Here is a 15318-nt window from a genome sequence, read left to right as displayed (position 1 = left end):
ACACAAGACCAAATTAGGAATGGTTGCCATGATCCAGATTCTTTTACGGAACTCCTACAGATGCCTTTTGGAATCAGGTTTTCAAAGTCCCTTTTATAGCAAATAAATAGGAGGTTTTGAGGGCTGTTTATGAACGCATTCCATTGCAGTGTCCTTCAGTGGAGCCAGAGCTCAGCCAATCCTAATTAAGAAGCAATTTCAGCTGCAGTCATAGCTTATTATAATAATTGTGACATTTTTATAGCCCTACATTGTCTTTCTCAAAGTAATGGATTCTGGAGGAGGCCTTTTCTGAGTAGAGTCCACAGAAGAGGTATTCTGTTAGTAAGCATTTCAAATGACTTCCTTCATACAATAGTATAAAAATAATTTGATAGCAGTCTGTTTGAAAAATGTTTATAAGGAACCAGCTTAAACTGAGCAGATGCAATATATTTTCAGCAGTTGCTTACCTAAAATAAGTACAAACCATTTTTATTTTTAAAAAGGGGGGCCTAAATTTTGCTCCTAATAATATTGTAAGGTTACATATTAGGATTCAAATAGAGAAGTAGAACTGTGAGGGAAGGAGCTGCTAACTGTAAATACTACATAATTTGAATCAAGTAATTTTGGCTCCTTTTATCACATAGAGGTACTGAAATTTATTTTATTTTACTTAATTCCATCTCCAGGTGGATTTATATAATAGAATTTAAAAGTTTATATAAATCTTTTCCAATTTTTATTCTGTGTTCTTTAAGGACTACTGTGGCATATTATAAAAATTGTGAAAATTTCCTCCCAAATATATTTGGTATTTTAATAATCTGGTTTGCAGCTGTCTTCTGTAACACAAGTGTGTGTGTATGTGTGTGTACACAAGTGTGTGTAACTATATATTGAGAAAGAAAATGAGACTTAGAGGCTAAAAATCATATTCTACCCTGTCTTCTGAAAGATCATTTCCTGGTTCTGAGTGAACAACTAACAAATTGAGGGGAACGAGAGTATTTATGAGGAAGGAACAAAGTTCTGCTTTAGATACCCATTGGGTGAAGAGAATTTAAATATTTGAGATGGGCCGAATAAAGAGAAGTGGTAGATAAGCACCCCATATGCCCCTGTTCCCCTTTATAATATGTCTGTCTCATCACAAATCACTTAGTCTTTGAATTTAAAATCAAAACAGAAAATAGGATATAGTAGGCAGCATCTGAGCTGGTTTCCAATTACTCCCACCTACTAGTAGTCACACCCTTACGTATTGCCCTCCCATTGAGTGCAGGCTAACCTGATCAGTTGCCAAAAAATGAAATATGGCAGAAGCGATGGCGTCACTTCTAAGATTAGAGATTACAACTTCTATCTTGTGTGCTCTTGCTCTCTCTGGAATCACTTGCCCTGGGGAGAACCAGCTACCATGTCCTGAGGTACCCATGTGGGTAGGCCCATGTGAGAAATCTTAGAAGTGGGAATCTCCCTTGTCGATCCTTGCAGCCCAGCTGACCCCGATTGCAAACTTGTAAGAGACCCTAAATCTGCGCATCTACTTAAGCCACTTCCAAATTTCTGACCCACAGAAACTATGACATGATAAATGGTATTTTCAAACCCTAAGTTTTGGGGTAGTTTGCAGCTAATACAAAGGTTGTTCCATTATGAATCTAGAAGTTTAGTGATTTGAAAAATATGAAAAGAATATTTTGCTTATTATATTGCCCCTGACTACTGCATAGTGAAAACATCTTACATGTAATATAGCAGATAATTTTTAGTACTAGTCATGTCTACACGTTTTGAGTAAACGCCTTTCAACTTTGAAATAGAATTTGTTCATTTGTATTTCTTGCTCATTCTTTTAATTTTTTTTTTTTTTTTTCTCTTGCTGTAACATTGAAAGAGACCTGTTTTGCATCAGGACCCTGGAGATTTTTCTTGACTCTCACCTCATCCTTCTGAGGATCCCCTTGTGTGTGAATTTATTACCTCGGGGACTTCCATGTTAGTATAGCTGGTGTGCAGACATTCAGGTTCCTCATAATAAGTCCCAGGTTTGCCTAGGACGGAGGAATTCCTGCCTAGCAAGCAACGAGCAGTCTTTCAGATCAAAATTGATTGTTCTAGAGAAGTTACAGATGAGGAATATTACTCTTTAAATTACTATTTACCTTTGAAGTTTCAGTTTGGAGGGAAAAAAGCAGTGACTTTGTAGTTAAGCGCATAGGGTTTGAGTCAGAAATGCCAAGATGCAAATCTTACTTCTGCCACTTGCTAGCTGGGTAGTCTTAGGCAAATTAATTTCTCCGAGTCTCAGTTTCCTTTTTATGAAATAGAGGTGATAATACTTTTCCAATAGGTTGTTGGGGATTAAATGTGATGGTATATGTATTTTGGCTCGTGGGTAGTAACATTTTAACAAATGGTGGTTGAGGTGTTTTTACTAACACTTCTACCATCACAACCCTCAGTGCTCATTTTTTAAAGTATAGTTAAAAACACTTCAACGTATCCTGCCAAAACAAAAATTTATTACTGTTTCCTAAAAATATAGCAGGATGTATTTCTGCTCTTCTTCAAATATGATAGCAGGATCTATTTCTGCTCTTCTTCACATATGTTACTGTATTTATTGAGGTATAGATGTTTTGGGTAATCAGCTACAACTTGATTACATCTCAAACTCAAGTAGAGAAATTGTCTTGATGACAGTACCTTTGTCATTAACTTAATACTGTTACTGCCTTAAGAAATGTAGGGACAGATTAAGTAGGAACAGTCTACTTTAATTTGTTAAAGTCCCAGAAAACTTGACCTATTACCTCCAGAATATATTTTACTATAAAATATTTAGGCAGAAAGAACACTTGTTTCCTTTTCATTCCTAACATAATAGTCTATGTGATTATTTACTGCTGTCTGTGAACAAAAAAGATTTCTGACCATTTGGCTTACAGTGGATTTCATAATAGAGATGCATACAGGGCTTCTGGCTTTATGCATCCTAAGCTGAAAAGGTAAGGGGATGTGGAAATGAATCCTAGAATCTGCAGTAAATAGTTTTATTCCTGTTTCCTTATGGATGATCTGTGTTGACAAGTGAAGACCCTTAATTGATTAGTCTATTCTTGAGCTATAATACTTGGTCTTCAGTTAAAAATCCCATTACATTCTATTTTTTTAAACGGATTTAGGAAATAGTGCTTCTTTATCAGGGCTTTCCATTTTATGACCTATCTTTAGGCACTGTTTATTGGTTAAGAGCAGTCATAGCTCTGTCTCAGTTTCTTCATGTGGATGAAAATGTGAGTAGTAATAGTATCTCAGACTCTCATAAGAATGTTAGGAGGATAAAATGAGATAATCCATGTAAAATACTTAGAACCATGCATGGCAGTGTAAGTGCTCAGTAAAAATCAGCTGCTGCTTTTATTATCACCATCCCTTCCAGTGTCTTTTTTTGTGTGTGTAAAAGGCAGTGGAAGTTCCTTGGGGTAAAGATACGTTATGATCAAGATCGTTTGATAATTAAAACAATTAAATAAATAAAACTTTCTAGCACTCCTGTAAATCTCAGACACTGTGGCAGTACTAGCAGTTCAAATCTGAACAAGAAGTTCACAATCTAATGGGGGTAAATTGATGTACACACAATCATAGGATGGTAAGGAAGGACTTAATAACACCATTTGTGCCAAGGGGATAGTTAAAGAAAAGTATCACAGAGTTTCTGACATTAAAATTGATATATGGGCCCAATAGAGAGAATGACTTTGGCAGATGGAGAAGAAGAGGAACAGAGATTCAAGCAAAACGAAAAGCTCCCCTTTAAACAGAGAATGGCTGGAGGGGAGTGATGTGAGGAAGGCAGGCGGTGCCAGGCTTTAAAGGATCTTCTTTGCATGCTAAGAAAAGTGAAATTCATTGAACTTATTAAAATCATCTAGCAAGAGGAGTGTTATGATTATCTTTAGGTTTATCAAAATAATTTTGAGAATAGCAATACAACATCATACAAAATGATCAGTTAAGAGAGCGTGGTCTCAGGATGATATGATGTGAGTTTAAACATGAACCCTGGAGTGCAGATGAGGGAGGAGACTGTGTGACTTTTAGAAAAGAGACACTAGAATTTGGAGCATAATAAACATGCTAGACAAGGACAAGGAGGCCTCTGGGCCCCAGGTTGGGTGACCAAGTGGGTGATGACAACTTTGTCTTCAGTCTTCTTCTCATGTATTTCAGACTTGAGTAACTGAGAGATGGGAAGTTTTTGTTTCTATTAGCAAAGAAAGAGAAATGTAGCAGCTTTACTAGGAATGACTAATTGTAGCTCTTAATCACACTAGTTCTTTGTATTCTTACCTAAGAAAGTGGGCAAACTAATAAAGTGTGCAACTATTTTTGTATTTAAGTTTGGTTATCTGTGTAACCTACACTTTTCATTTTATTTATTTATTTATTTATTTATTTATTTATTTATTTATTTATTTACTTTTTGGAGATGGAGTCTCACTCTCTCACCCAGGCTGGAGTGCAGTGGCATGATCTCAGCTCATTGCAGCCTCCACCCCCTGAGTTCAAGCATTCTCCTGCCTCAGCCTCTCGAGTAGCTGGGATTACAGGCACCTACCACTGTGCTCGGCTAATTTTTGTATTTTTTTTAGTAGAGACGGGGTTTCATGATCTTGGCCAGGCCGGTCTTGAACTCTCGACCTCGTGATCCACCCACCTCAGCCTCCCAAAGTGCTGGGATTACAGGCATGAGCCACCGCGTCTGGCCAACCTACACTTTTTTGGTAATGCAAATCTTGTTAGAGATTTGGAAACAGGCAATGAACTAAAAATTTCAAATAATTTTAAATCTTGTATCAGATCTTAGTAAAAATATATTCCTTGGGTGGGGGACTTCACAGATCACACTAGATTTCTAAGGGAGCCATTTGCTAAGATGAATTATTTAGATATGTAGTTCCTTTGTCCAGAATATTTATCTGGATGAACAAAAATCTAAAATGCTTCTTTAGGAGTGTAATATGAGTATATATGTGTGTGTATGTATATGCATATGTGTGTGTATATGTGATAGGTAGATAAACATGCATGCACATACACACTGAGAAAGGGGGAGTGGGAGAGAGATACGTATATTTCATATGATCTACCTTCATTCCAATATTATTAAAGAAGTCTTAGTAACACTTGCTTGTTTAGTAACCACATAGGATTCTTTACTCCAGAGGGAATTTGGTTATGAAAACAGCATGAATCAGATGATCTCACCCTGAATACTGCATAATATCTTCCAGACCCAAATTGTCTCCAAATCAATTCAGACCATGTTTGAAATACCAGATGTTCCATACTCTTTTTTTCCTTTCTTTTTTTTTTAAAAAAGTATCTGACATGCAATACCTTTTTCTGGGTCAGAAGGGTGACCTGAAATGTTGCCAACCTATTTGACTGCTTAAAATTATGAATATGGATAAATTGATTCCATTCCGTTTTCTTATTCTAAAATAAGCAGGGTATAAAAGAGTGTTTGGAGGCACAGATCATGTGAATATAAATTCAGTTTGTGGAGCCTGCAGTTAAAGATACTTAAGTCCTGTTTGTCTGTGATTCCTGTTTCATAGTAAATATTATATAGTCACTTTTATTTTTTTCTTAGGATATTGATAGATATTCCCAAAGCCTGACTATACTTTCTTCCAATATAGTCAATCCAAAGGACCTGTTTTCTTGGATGCTGAAGAAAAAAAATTATTCTGTCATATCCTTTTATTGATGCTGACCAGAATGTGTTACTAAAATGATATGAAGTAGACAGCTTTGAGACTTTTGTGCTTATGAAAAACGTGTTTTTAGGCACTAAGTGTTGAGTCTGCAGGGAATACCGTATCACATTTGCTGTTGAAATAATTACATGCAACAGGCCTGAGTTTTATCATTCACAATTTAAGTCTTTTGTTTCCTATGCATACTTTGTAAAACTACTCCACCAAACTCAGTTCCAAGTGATTCTGACTTCTCAGAGTCATTAATATATTAGCTTTTTCAAATAATTATTTTCTATTTAGTGATTAAACTTTGAGCAGTTGACCATGCTGAATAATAACCAAACTAAGAGTTAATCTGACACGATTTTCAATAAAATTAAAAGGTATCTTGGAACCAATCTAGTTTAATTTCTTCATTATCTAGATGAAGCCTGAAGAAGAAAGATCACTTTCAAAATCCCTGAACTCACCAGTGACACTCTGGGACCAGATCGCAGTTTTCCTGACTCTCCTCCAGGGATCTTTCTACATTTTCAAAGTTCCCCATTAGCTCACTAGTATCTGTAACTATATATATATTTTATCATTTCCTTAACATTTGGTAATTCTCACAACATACATATGACATACAGGCACACGTATCTTGATTATATTAGTCCAAGGATCTAGATTTCACTTTCTAAACAGCCAGTTTGCCTTAGCTGAGGAGCTAACCCTCTCTGGGCTCCCATTCCTCCCTACCACTCTCTCTCACATACCCCTGTGTGAACCCTGGGCATCATTAAATAACATTTTCCTTATTTATATCCCTCGCCAAGAGTTTTCTCCAGCCCAGTCATCTGGGCAGAGACTAACCTACAAGATTTGGATGTTCAAGAATAATAATAGCCTTGGCTCTTCAGGAAAGCAGAAGGACCCTAAGGAGAAGGTGTGGTCTATGCTGAGGGTAAAGAGAAGGGATGAGAAGAATTCTGGGTCCTGGACTTCAGGGAATCTTGAATACAAAGTGAATAATGGAGAGAAATTAGAGAAGCCCTTAGAGTAGATGGGGTTCCAGATCCTTGAACTGAAACCAAGAGGAGTTGAGGAACCTCAGTTCTTGTGACACTTTGCCCAAAATAGGCCCTAAGAAACTGTGCTTGGGGCAGTTCTGGCTATGAAACTCCTCTTACCACAGATTAGAGTCCATATGCTTTCCTTCATCTGATGCACGTTTGACTTACGAAGGGGAGAATAGCAGATGATTAGATGCCTCAGTTGGAGTGGGAACAGAGCAGAAGAAATTTGCCTCACACTGGTAGAGGTATGTCTGCTACCATGCAATTTTATAATATAAATTGGGTTTAACAACTGCATTCTAAATTATAATTCAGTCTGAAACTAGGCACATCCTAAACAAGGAAAACACTAGAGTGTGAATCATGTATCTTCTTTCTTGGAGAGGCATTGTGCTTGTTTCCTAACAGAGGGTTGATAAAGAGAATAAAAATATGGAAAAAGTTCTCACCCAATAATGTGGCATAAGTCAGAGATCTTCCGTGCTGGTGTCAATGAGATTTAAGTTTTGTAGCTGTATACTTGTAGCTATAAAATAAGTTTCTTACTGAAATGTTCTCAGGGAAATAAGTTTATTGCCAGTCTGAAACTCTAATTGCTCTAGCTGTTAAAAGTGATTTTGAAAACTTGGTGTCATTTTTGTTTGTGTTTTGTGTGTGTGTTTTTAATTAGGACTGTTTCCATTAGGTTATGGTAGGGGAAAGTGTATCATATTGCCGTGACCCATTCCACTCTCTTTCACTTACTTGCTCTCTGTCTGTGATGTTTAAAAGTTCCCTCACACTTAAGTCTGAGCACATGGGGAAGATGAAAGTGTTTGTGTTTGGAAAGGTAGAGGGGCACTTTCTCCAGGCAATCACAAGTCTAACTGGAAAGAGTCCATAAAGAGATTAAGTTGGCCTTCCAGGCAGGGCCCAAGGGCAAAAGAACCCTGGAACAATACTTTCTGGGTTTTCCAGGGCAGCCTACAGAGACAGTTTCTCAAGTTACTGCTTTTCCCAAGGCCTGGTCTCCTGGTCTCTGTGAGGGCTGCCTGAGCTTCTGCTAGCAGAGCTTGAGAGGTGCTCCTGCTCCTCACTCTCCCCTGTTGCCCTGTGGCTTTCCTTTTTACCAGTCTCTCCTATCTCTGAGGATGTCATCCTCTGTTAAGCCAGTAGCCTAAGGCATGGCATTGAATGCTTCATGAAGTTTAGTTTCTTCCTTGGGAAAATGAAAAGGAAAACAAAACAAAATACTCCACCTGCTACAAGGCCAGCCCTGTCACCCTGCAAGTGCTTTACAGTTTTTTGGCTCTTCCCTTGCCCTCTTCTGCCACAGGACTTGTGTATGGTGTTTCCTCTCCCCTGAATGCACTTCTCTGAGCCAAATTAGATACTGGTCATCCTTTCCATTGTAATTCATACACCTCTCCTTCAACAAAGCTTCCCCAGCCTTCCTTATTTAACTTACTTGTCTTCCTTTTTAAAGCTCTCAGAAAGTCATCTACACTTAGAGATGGTGCAAGAGTGTTTCTGGATTGGTAGTGCTTTTCCTTGGGGCAGAAATTAGCTAGTGACTCTCTTTGAAAGACAAGAGCTCCCATTTGACACTCTAGTCATCTGCCCCAAAAGAACAGTAGAGCAGGAGCCAGATGCTGAGTTTTAGGTCTGGTTTGCTGTTTAGTAGCCGTGCAACCAGGAGCAAATTCCTCATCCTCTCTTGATTCCATTTTCTTGATCTCTTACATGAGGGAGATGCCTAGTCCTGTTCAGAATAAGAATATGTGGGACACTTTAAAAGAGCAGCAGTTCATGAAATACCACCAACTCTAGTAATTATAATAAATAAACCAATAGCTATTTTAAGAACATATTGATGTAAAGAGTCAAACTCTGTAAAAGTATTTGAAAATCTTATTCTGAGCCAAATATGAGTGATCAATGGCCTATGACACAGCCCTGAGGAGACTCTGAGAACATGTGCCCAAGGTGGTCAGGCTACAACTTGGTTTTATACATATTACAGAGATGCAAGACATCCGTCAATACGTGAAAGATGTACATTCCTTCAGTCTGGAAAGACAGGACAGCTGGAGGTAGGGAGCAGTCCTTCCAGGTCATGGGCAGCTTCACAGATTTTCTAATTGGTGATTAGTTGAAAGCCTTATTATCTAAAGACCTGAAATCAATAGAAAGAAATGTCTGGGTTATGATAAGGGGGCTTGTAAGGACCAAGGTTTTATCATGCAGATGAAGTCTCCTGGTAGCAGGTGTCAGAATAGATTGTAAATGTTTCTTATCAGAGTCTGTTCTGTCAGTCTTAGGTCTCTGTGTTTATGCTAATGCTGGTCATCTGTGAAGCAGCATGCACCGTGCCCCCCCACCGCCCCGCCCCAACTCCCCATTTCCTATCATGGCCTGAACTGGTTTTTCAGGTTCACTTTGGAATGACCTTGGCCAAGAGGTGAGGTCCATTCAGATGCTTCTTGGGTTTATAATTTTATTTTTGATTTACAAAGATAAAAAGTTGGTAGGAGAAAACAACTTGCCCCCTTGCAAGACTGACTTTGTAACAGTAGTGAGCTACTCCAAAGCCTTAGTGTAAAAACTCTGCTGACTCATGGAGGTTCTAGTTACATGAGCTGAACTTTCAAGTTGCATTCAGAAATAGAGAATGAGATGGTATTGTTCCAGGATGTTTGCAGTCATTTACAAGCCCAGTGTTGTTCAGACCAGGCAATTCTAATTTGAAGGCATGCAAGAATTTAAGTGGCCATTTAATTTAGAGGCAGAAGCGTATTTCTAGATATTATCTGTCCGCAAATATCAGGATTTTATACACACATATAAGTTTGTATGTGTATATGCAAGTTCTATGTCATGAGGTAAAATGTATTCCATGTTGTGAATTACATAAAAGAGAGTTTAAAAACCTCTGATTTAAGCTAAGCTATGTGATTAAGGCTTAATAATGTAATCAAAATTTTCATTTGGGATTAAAGTTTATTTAGCAGGAGATGCATGAACATAGTATGAATCATATCCATACTCCAGGCACATTCAGAACTAACTCTTCTGTAATGGAAAATTAGAAAGGGCTTGAAAAAGAATACACTTTTTTGGATTTGCTTTTCATTTTACTATGGATATTGTAATAGAGAAAACATGTAATTGTGCTTCTTACACAAGACCAGAAAACAGTCTCTCTCTGTCTTTTGTTTAACCTACATTATTTCCATACTGTGTGAACTGTGATCATCAGTGACAAGGAAACAATTTGTTTTAAAAAAAAGCTTAGTGTTGATGTTAAATATACAATTTAAAGACTTTCATTTCTTTTGAAAATTGGTAATATGGACATGGCAAAGATGGTAAAGCTTAACTAATGCTGGGCAGGTGTTTATTCTTTAGAGAGTATACTTTATATGGTCTAACTTAAAAGTAATGTGGGTTCCCTTAAGCAGCTGGGTGGACCAGCTGGATTTGAATATGGCTTTAATTATGGAAAAAGGATGTGGTCATTTTCTTTAGAACAAAAGGAAAGGCTTCACTTCAACTTCAGGGCATGTCAGACTGATCTTTCAAGGAACAAGTTACAATGTGGTTTTGATTGCATAGTGACAAACAGAACTTGGTAAAGTTACAAAAGAGGGCCATTGAAAAATATCCATTACTTGTCCAGCTTGAACTGCTACTCTAGGCACTAACCAGTAACCAATTCCTCATGGTCACTGATGTGATATTTAAAACACGGAATAATCTGGTTACTGGTGGTTTGCCACTGTACTGATGTAAGACTGGCTACTCTTTTTTTTTTTTTTCCAATATCGGTAGTTGGGTAAAAGAGCTTAATTACCATCTTGTGTCCTCTGCCATCTGCTCCCCACTCCTTCCACATATTAGGCCATGTCTCAGCAAGTTCTCAAAGACTATTGTTTAATACGGTAAAGAAGAAAAGATGGTTTACTATAGCAAGGGTTGTAATACAGCTCTCCACTCCTCGCCTCCCTACAGCTTCAGGCAGAAGAGCGCAGGCCTTGGAGTCAGAAAGACCTGAACTCAGATCTCTACTCTACCATTTATTAACACTTTGATCTTAAGCAAATTCCATAATCTCTGAGTTTCAGCAAAAATGTGTCAAAAATGGCAAATAATAGTGCCTACTCTGTAAGTATTTTATATGGTTCTGTAAGTTTTTTTTTTTTATAAATTACATTCTATATAAAAATATTGTCTAAACAAAAAACACTGAGAAAAGTAACGTTTTTTCGAGAAAACCCTCTAATAGACAACATCTAGATTCTCATATCTGCTATAGAATTCTATCTGTTCTGATATGCCGTTTTGGTTGACGTACATGAAGAAAAGTTGGTTTAACTCAAATATGTAACTGCTAAAAGATAAAGTATATATATATATATTTTAATTTTATTATACTTTAAGTTCTAGGGTACATGTGCACAACGTGCAGGTTTGTTACATATGTATACATGTGCCAGGTTGGTGTGCTGCACCCATTAACTCGTCATTTACATTAGGTATATCTCCTAATGCTATCCCTTCCCCCACCCCCTCCCCACAATAGGACCCGGTGTGTGATGATCACCTTCCTGTGTCCACGTGATCTCGTTGTTCAATTCCCACTTATGAGTGAGAACATGCGGTGTTTGGTTTTCTGTTCTTGCGATAGTTTCCTGAGAATGATGGTTTCCAGCTGCATCCATGTCCCGACAAAGGACATGAACTCATCCTTTTTTATGGCTGCATAGTATTCCATGGTGTATATGTGCCACATTTTCTTAATCCAGTCTGTCATTGATGGACATTTGGGTTGATTCCAAGTCTTTGCTATTGTGAATAGTGCTGCAATAAACATACATGTGCATGTGTCTTTATAGCAGCATGACTTATAATCTTTTGGGTATATCCCCAGTAATGGGATGGCTGGGTCAAATGGTATTTCTAGTTCTAGATCCTTGAGGAATCACCACACTGTGTTTCACAATGGTTGAACTAGTTTACAGTCCCACCAACAGTCTAAAAGTGTTCCTATTTCTCCACATCCTCTCCAGCACCTGTTGTTTCCTGATTTTTTAATGATTGCCATTCTAACTGGTGTGAGATGGTATCTCATTGTGGTTTTGATTTGCATTTCTCTGATGGCGAGTGATGATGAGCATTTTTTCATGTCTGTTGGCTGTATGAATGTCTTCTTTTGAGAAGTGTCTGTTCATATCCTGACCTCTTCAAAGAGAACTACAAACCACTGCTCAGTGAAATAAAAGAGGGCACAAACAAATGGAAGAACATACCATGCTCATGCATAGGAAGAATCAATATTGTGAAAATGACCATACTGCCCAAGGTAATTTATAGATTCAATGCCATCCCCATTAAGCTACCAATGACTTTTTTCACAGAATTGGAAAAAACTGCTTTAAAAAGTTCATGTGGAACCAAAAAAGACCCCGCATTGCCAAGACAATCCTAAGCCAAAAGAACAAAGCTGGAGGCATCATGCTACCTGACTTCAAACTATACTACAAGGCTACAGTAACCAAAACAGCATGGTACTGGTACCAAACCAGAGATATAGACCAATGGAACAGAACAGAGGCCTCAGAAATAATACCACGCATCTAGAGTCATCTGATCTTTAACAAATCTGACAAAAATAAGAAATGGGGAAAGGATTCCCTATTTAATAAATGGTACTGGGAAAATTGGCTAGCCGTAAGTAGAAAGCTGAAACTGGATCCTTTTCTTACTCCTTATATGAAAATTAATTCAAGATGGATTAGAGACTTAAATGTTAGACCTAGAACCATAAAAACCCTAGAAGAAAACCTAGGTAATACCATTCAGGACATAGGCACGGGCAAGGACTTCATGTCTAAAACACCAAAAGCAACAGCAACAAAAGCCAAATTGACAAATGGGATCTAATTAAACTAAAGAGCTTCTGCACAGCAAAAGAAACTACCATCAGAGTGAACAGGCAACCTACAGAATGGGAGAAAATTTTTGCAATCTACTCATCTGACAAAGGGCTAATATCAAGAACCTATAAAGAATTCAGTCAAATTTACAAGAAAAAAACAACCCCATCAAAAAGTGGGCAAAGGTTCTGTAAGATTTTAGTGAGATATAAGTAAAGTACTTGCCTCTATTCCTCGTGTCTTAGTCTATTCCTGCTGCCGTAACAAAATACCTTAGACTGGGTAATTTATAAATAATAGAAATTTATTTCTTAAGTTCTGGGGGCTGGGAAGTTCAAGATCAAGGCACTGGCAGATTCAGTGTCTGGTGTGGGCTTGCTTCCTGCTTCCAAGATGATGGCACCTTGTTGCTGCATCTTCACATGGAGGAAGTTTCAGAAGAGGTGGAAGAGAGGAAGCCCCATCAGTGAAGGTGGAGCCATCATTGCCTAACTACCTAATCATTTCATGAAGGCCCAGCTTCATGATATTGGTACATTGGGGATTAAGTTGCCACATGAATTTTGGAGGAGCACAAATGTTAAAGCCATAGCACTGGCATTCAATAAGTGTATATTGTAGCTATTAATGTTTATCATAATAAAAATAATATTACTTCAGTTGTAATTCCTAAAATCTTTAATGCCTTGTTTGATGCAAAATATGTTATTCAGGATGAGACTTACTTTTTAAGCTATGGTTTTCTGAGTGTTGTACCTGTTGTACTACAGGGCTGTACTACGAAGCATGTAGTGGCCAAAGACATAAGTTCATGACTTTTTGCTATTTGCAATATTTGTAGTTTTCTATACGGTTATATTCTGATGCTTTTCTTTCTATGATAAAAGGCAATCAGAATATAAAATATGTTATGTATGTACTTGGAACTGCCATGTACATACCTGGGTATCATCACTGACTAAACATAAGATTTGTTTGAAAGTTATATCAACACAAGTGGTAAGTGGAATTAAAACTGCAATTTATTGAATTTTTAGATTTGTAAAGAATGTAATAATAGATTCGCGATGTTTTCTTTTTAACAGATGGGCTTAGGTCACGAGCAAGGATTTGGAGCCCCTTGTTTAAAATGCAAAGAAAAATGTGAAGGATTCGAACTGCACTTCTGGAGGTATTGTTTTGAAAACTGCAACCACATTAGTAATTTATACTTTTTGCAATACTTCCTTAGACAGTGGAAATATCTTCAAGTTCTCCAGCATGCTTGCTAAGTTGCAGACCTGTTATTGTCTTTTCTGAGAAATGAATACAACATAAAGTGTTCTTACTGTCATTAAGTTTGACTTAGTAAATTGGACCATAATAACTATATTTAGAGTTGTTGGATTTGCTTGCTGTCTTTAGGATTTCCTTTGAGCCTGAAATATTGAATATATCTTTCTGGTAGTAAATAAGTTTGTAGTAATCCTCCAGAACTGTTTAATAATTTATTTATTTATTTTATTATTTATTTTTTGAGACGAACTCTCATTCTGTCACCTAGACTGGACTGCAGTGGTGTGACCTCAGCTCACTGCAACCTCCGCTTTCTGGTTCAAGCAATTCTCTTGCCTTAGCCTCCTGAATAGCTGAGATTACCCAGGCTTGTGCCACGACGCCTGGCTAATTTTTCTTTTTTGTATTTTTAGTAGAGATGGGGTTTCACCATGTTGGCAAGGCTGGTCTCAAACTCCTGACCTCAAGTGATCAGCCCACCTCAACCTCCCAAAGTGCTAGGATTACAGGCGTGAGCCATCACGCCTGTCCCTGTTTAATAATTTAATTATTTTCTTCTTAAAAATTAGTAACTTCACATCTCATCTCTACATTTTCAGTAAACAAATATAAATACTGAATTGAGAATTTATATGTTAGTTATCAGGGAATGAAGTTGAATTTAGGTCTCTCTAAAATTTTCAGCTGTAAGTTACCAGTGAAAAACATTGAAACACTTGAATTTTTTTTTAAGAAAAAAATTAGTTGTAGTGTCTTGGTTTGAATGAAGTGCAAATATACACAAGACAAATGTTAGTGGGTCAAAAATGTGAATTTTATATAGATCTTATCTTTAGGTTGTTTTGAAAGTACTATTGCATATCATATAAATCTAAAATCAGTATTTGAAACGTGTGCTTATGAATGACTGTCAAGTCCGTAATGGTAGTTCACAAGTCTGCTCAAAGTTAGAATTAGCAGGAAAAAAAATAAAGATAATGATACAATTTTAGGATGGCAGCTATCTTGTTAGGATGACTCTCATTTGAGAGCCACTTCTGTGCTACAAATTTCCACCGGAAACCCTTTAGAATACATACTTTCATCAGCTCTTGGAAATGTGTACAGTGTAATTAAAGGAGATTATAAACAAATAAAATTTTAGAAATTAAGCTCTTTTAAAAACTATTTATTGAATCAGTTTTCAGAAACAAAGGTAAATGTGTAAAATAGCAAAGTCAGTAGAAACCTGCTAGAACTGATACAATTCTTCAGTTTTAGGGAGCTCAAGTTTTCCAGGAATTTTTTTTACAAGACTTAAACAGCTCTCCC

General features: G+C 37.2%; 1 protein-coding gene across 2 annotated transcripts in view; it reads left to right on the top strand.

Annotated features, from left to right (window-relative positions):
- TES (testin LIM domain protein) overlaps nt 1–15318 on the top strand; it is a 50087-nt gene that overhangs the window by 12084 nt on the left and 22685 nt on the right. Inside the window, exons 1-2 of one of the 2 annotated variants that reach the window (XM_021935081.2) lie at nt 10832–10960; nt 13818–13903. In XM_021935081.2, coding sequence (XP_021790773.1) covers nt 10937–10960; nt 13818–13903 — 110 coding nt within the window. In that variant the 5' untranslated portion in view covers nt 10832–10936. 2 annotated transcript variants of the gene reach the window in all.

The sequence above is a fragment of the Papio anubis genome, chromosome 4 (assembly GCF_008728515.1).
Source record: "Papio anubis isolate 15944 chromosome 4, Panubis1.0, whole genome shotgun sequence".
In the NCBI taxonomy this organism is placed as follows: domain Eukaryota; kingdom Metazoa; phylum Chordata; class Mammalia; order Primates; family Cercopithecidae; genus Papio; species Papio anubis.
This window is presented reverse-complemented; position numbering and strand designations above follow the sequence as displayed.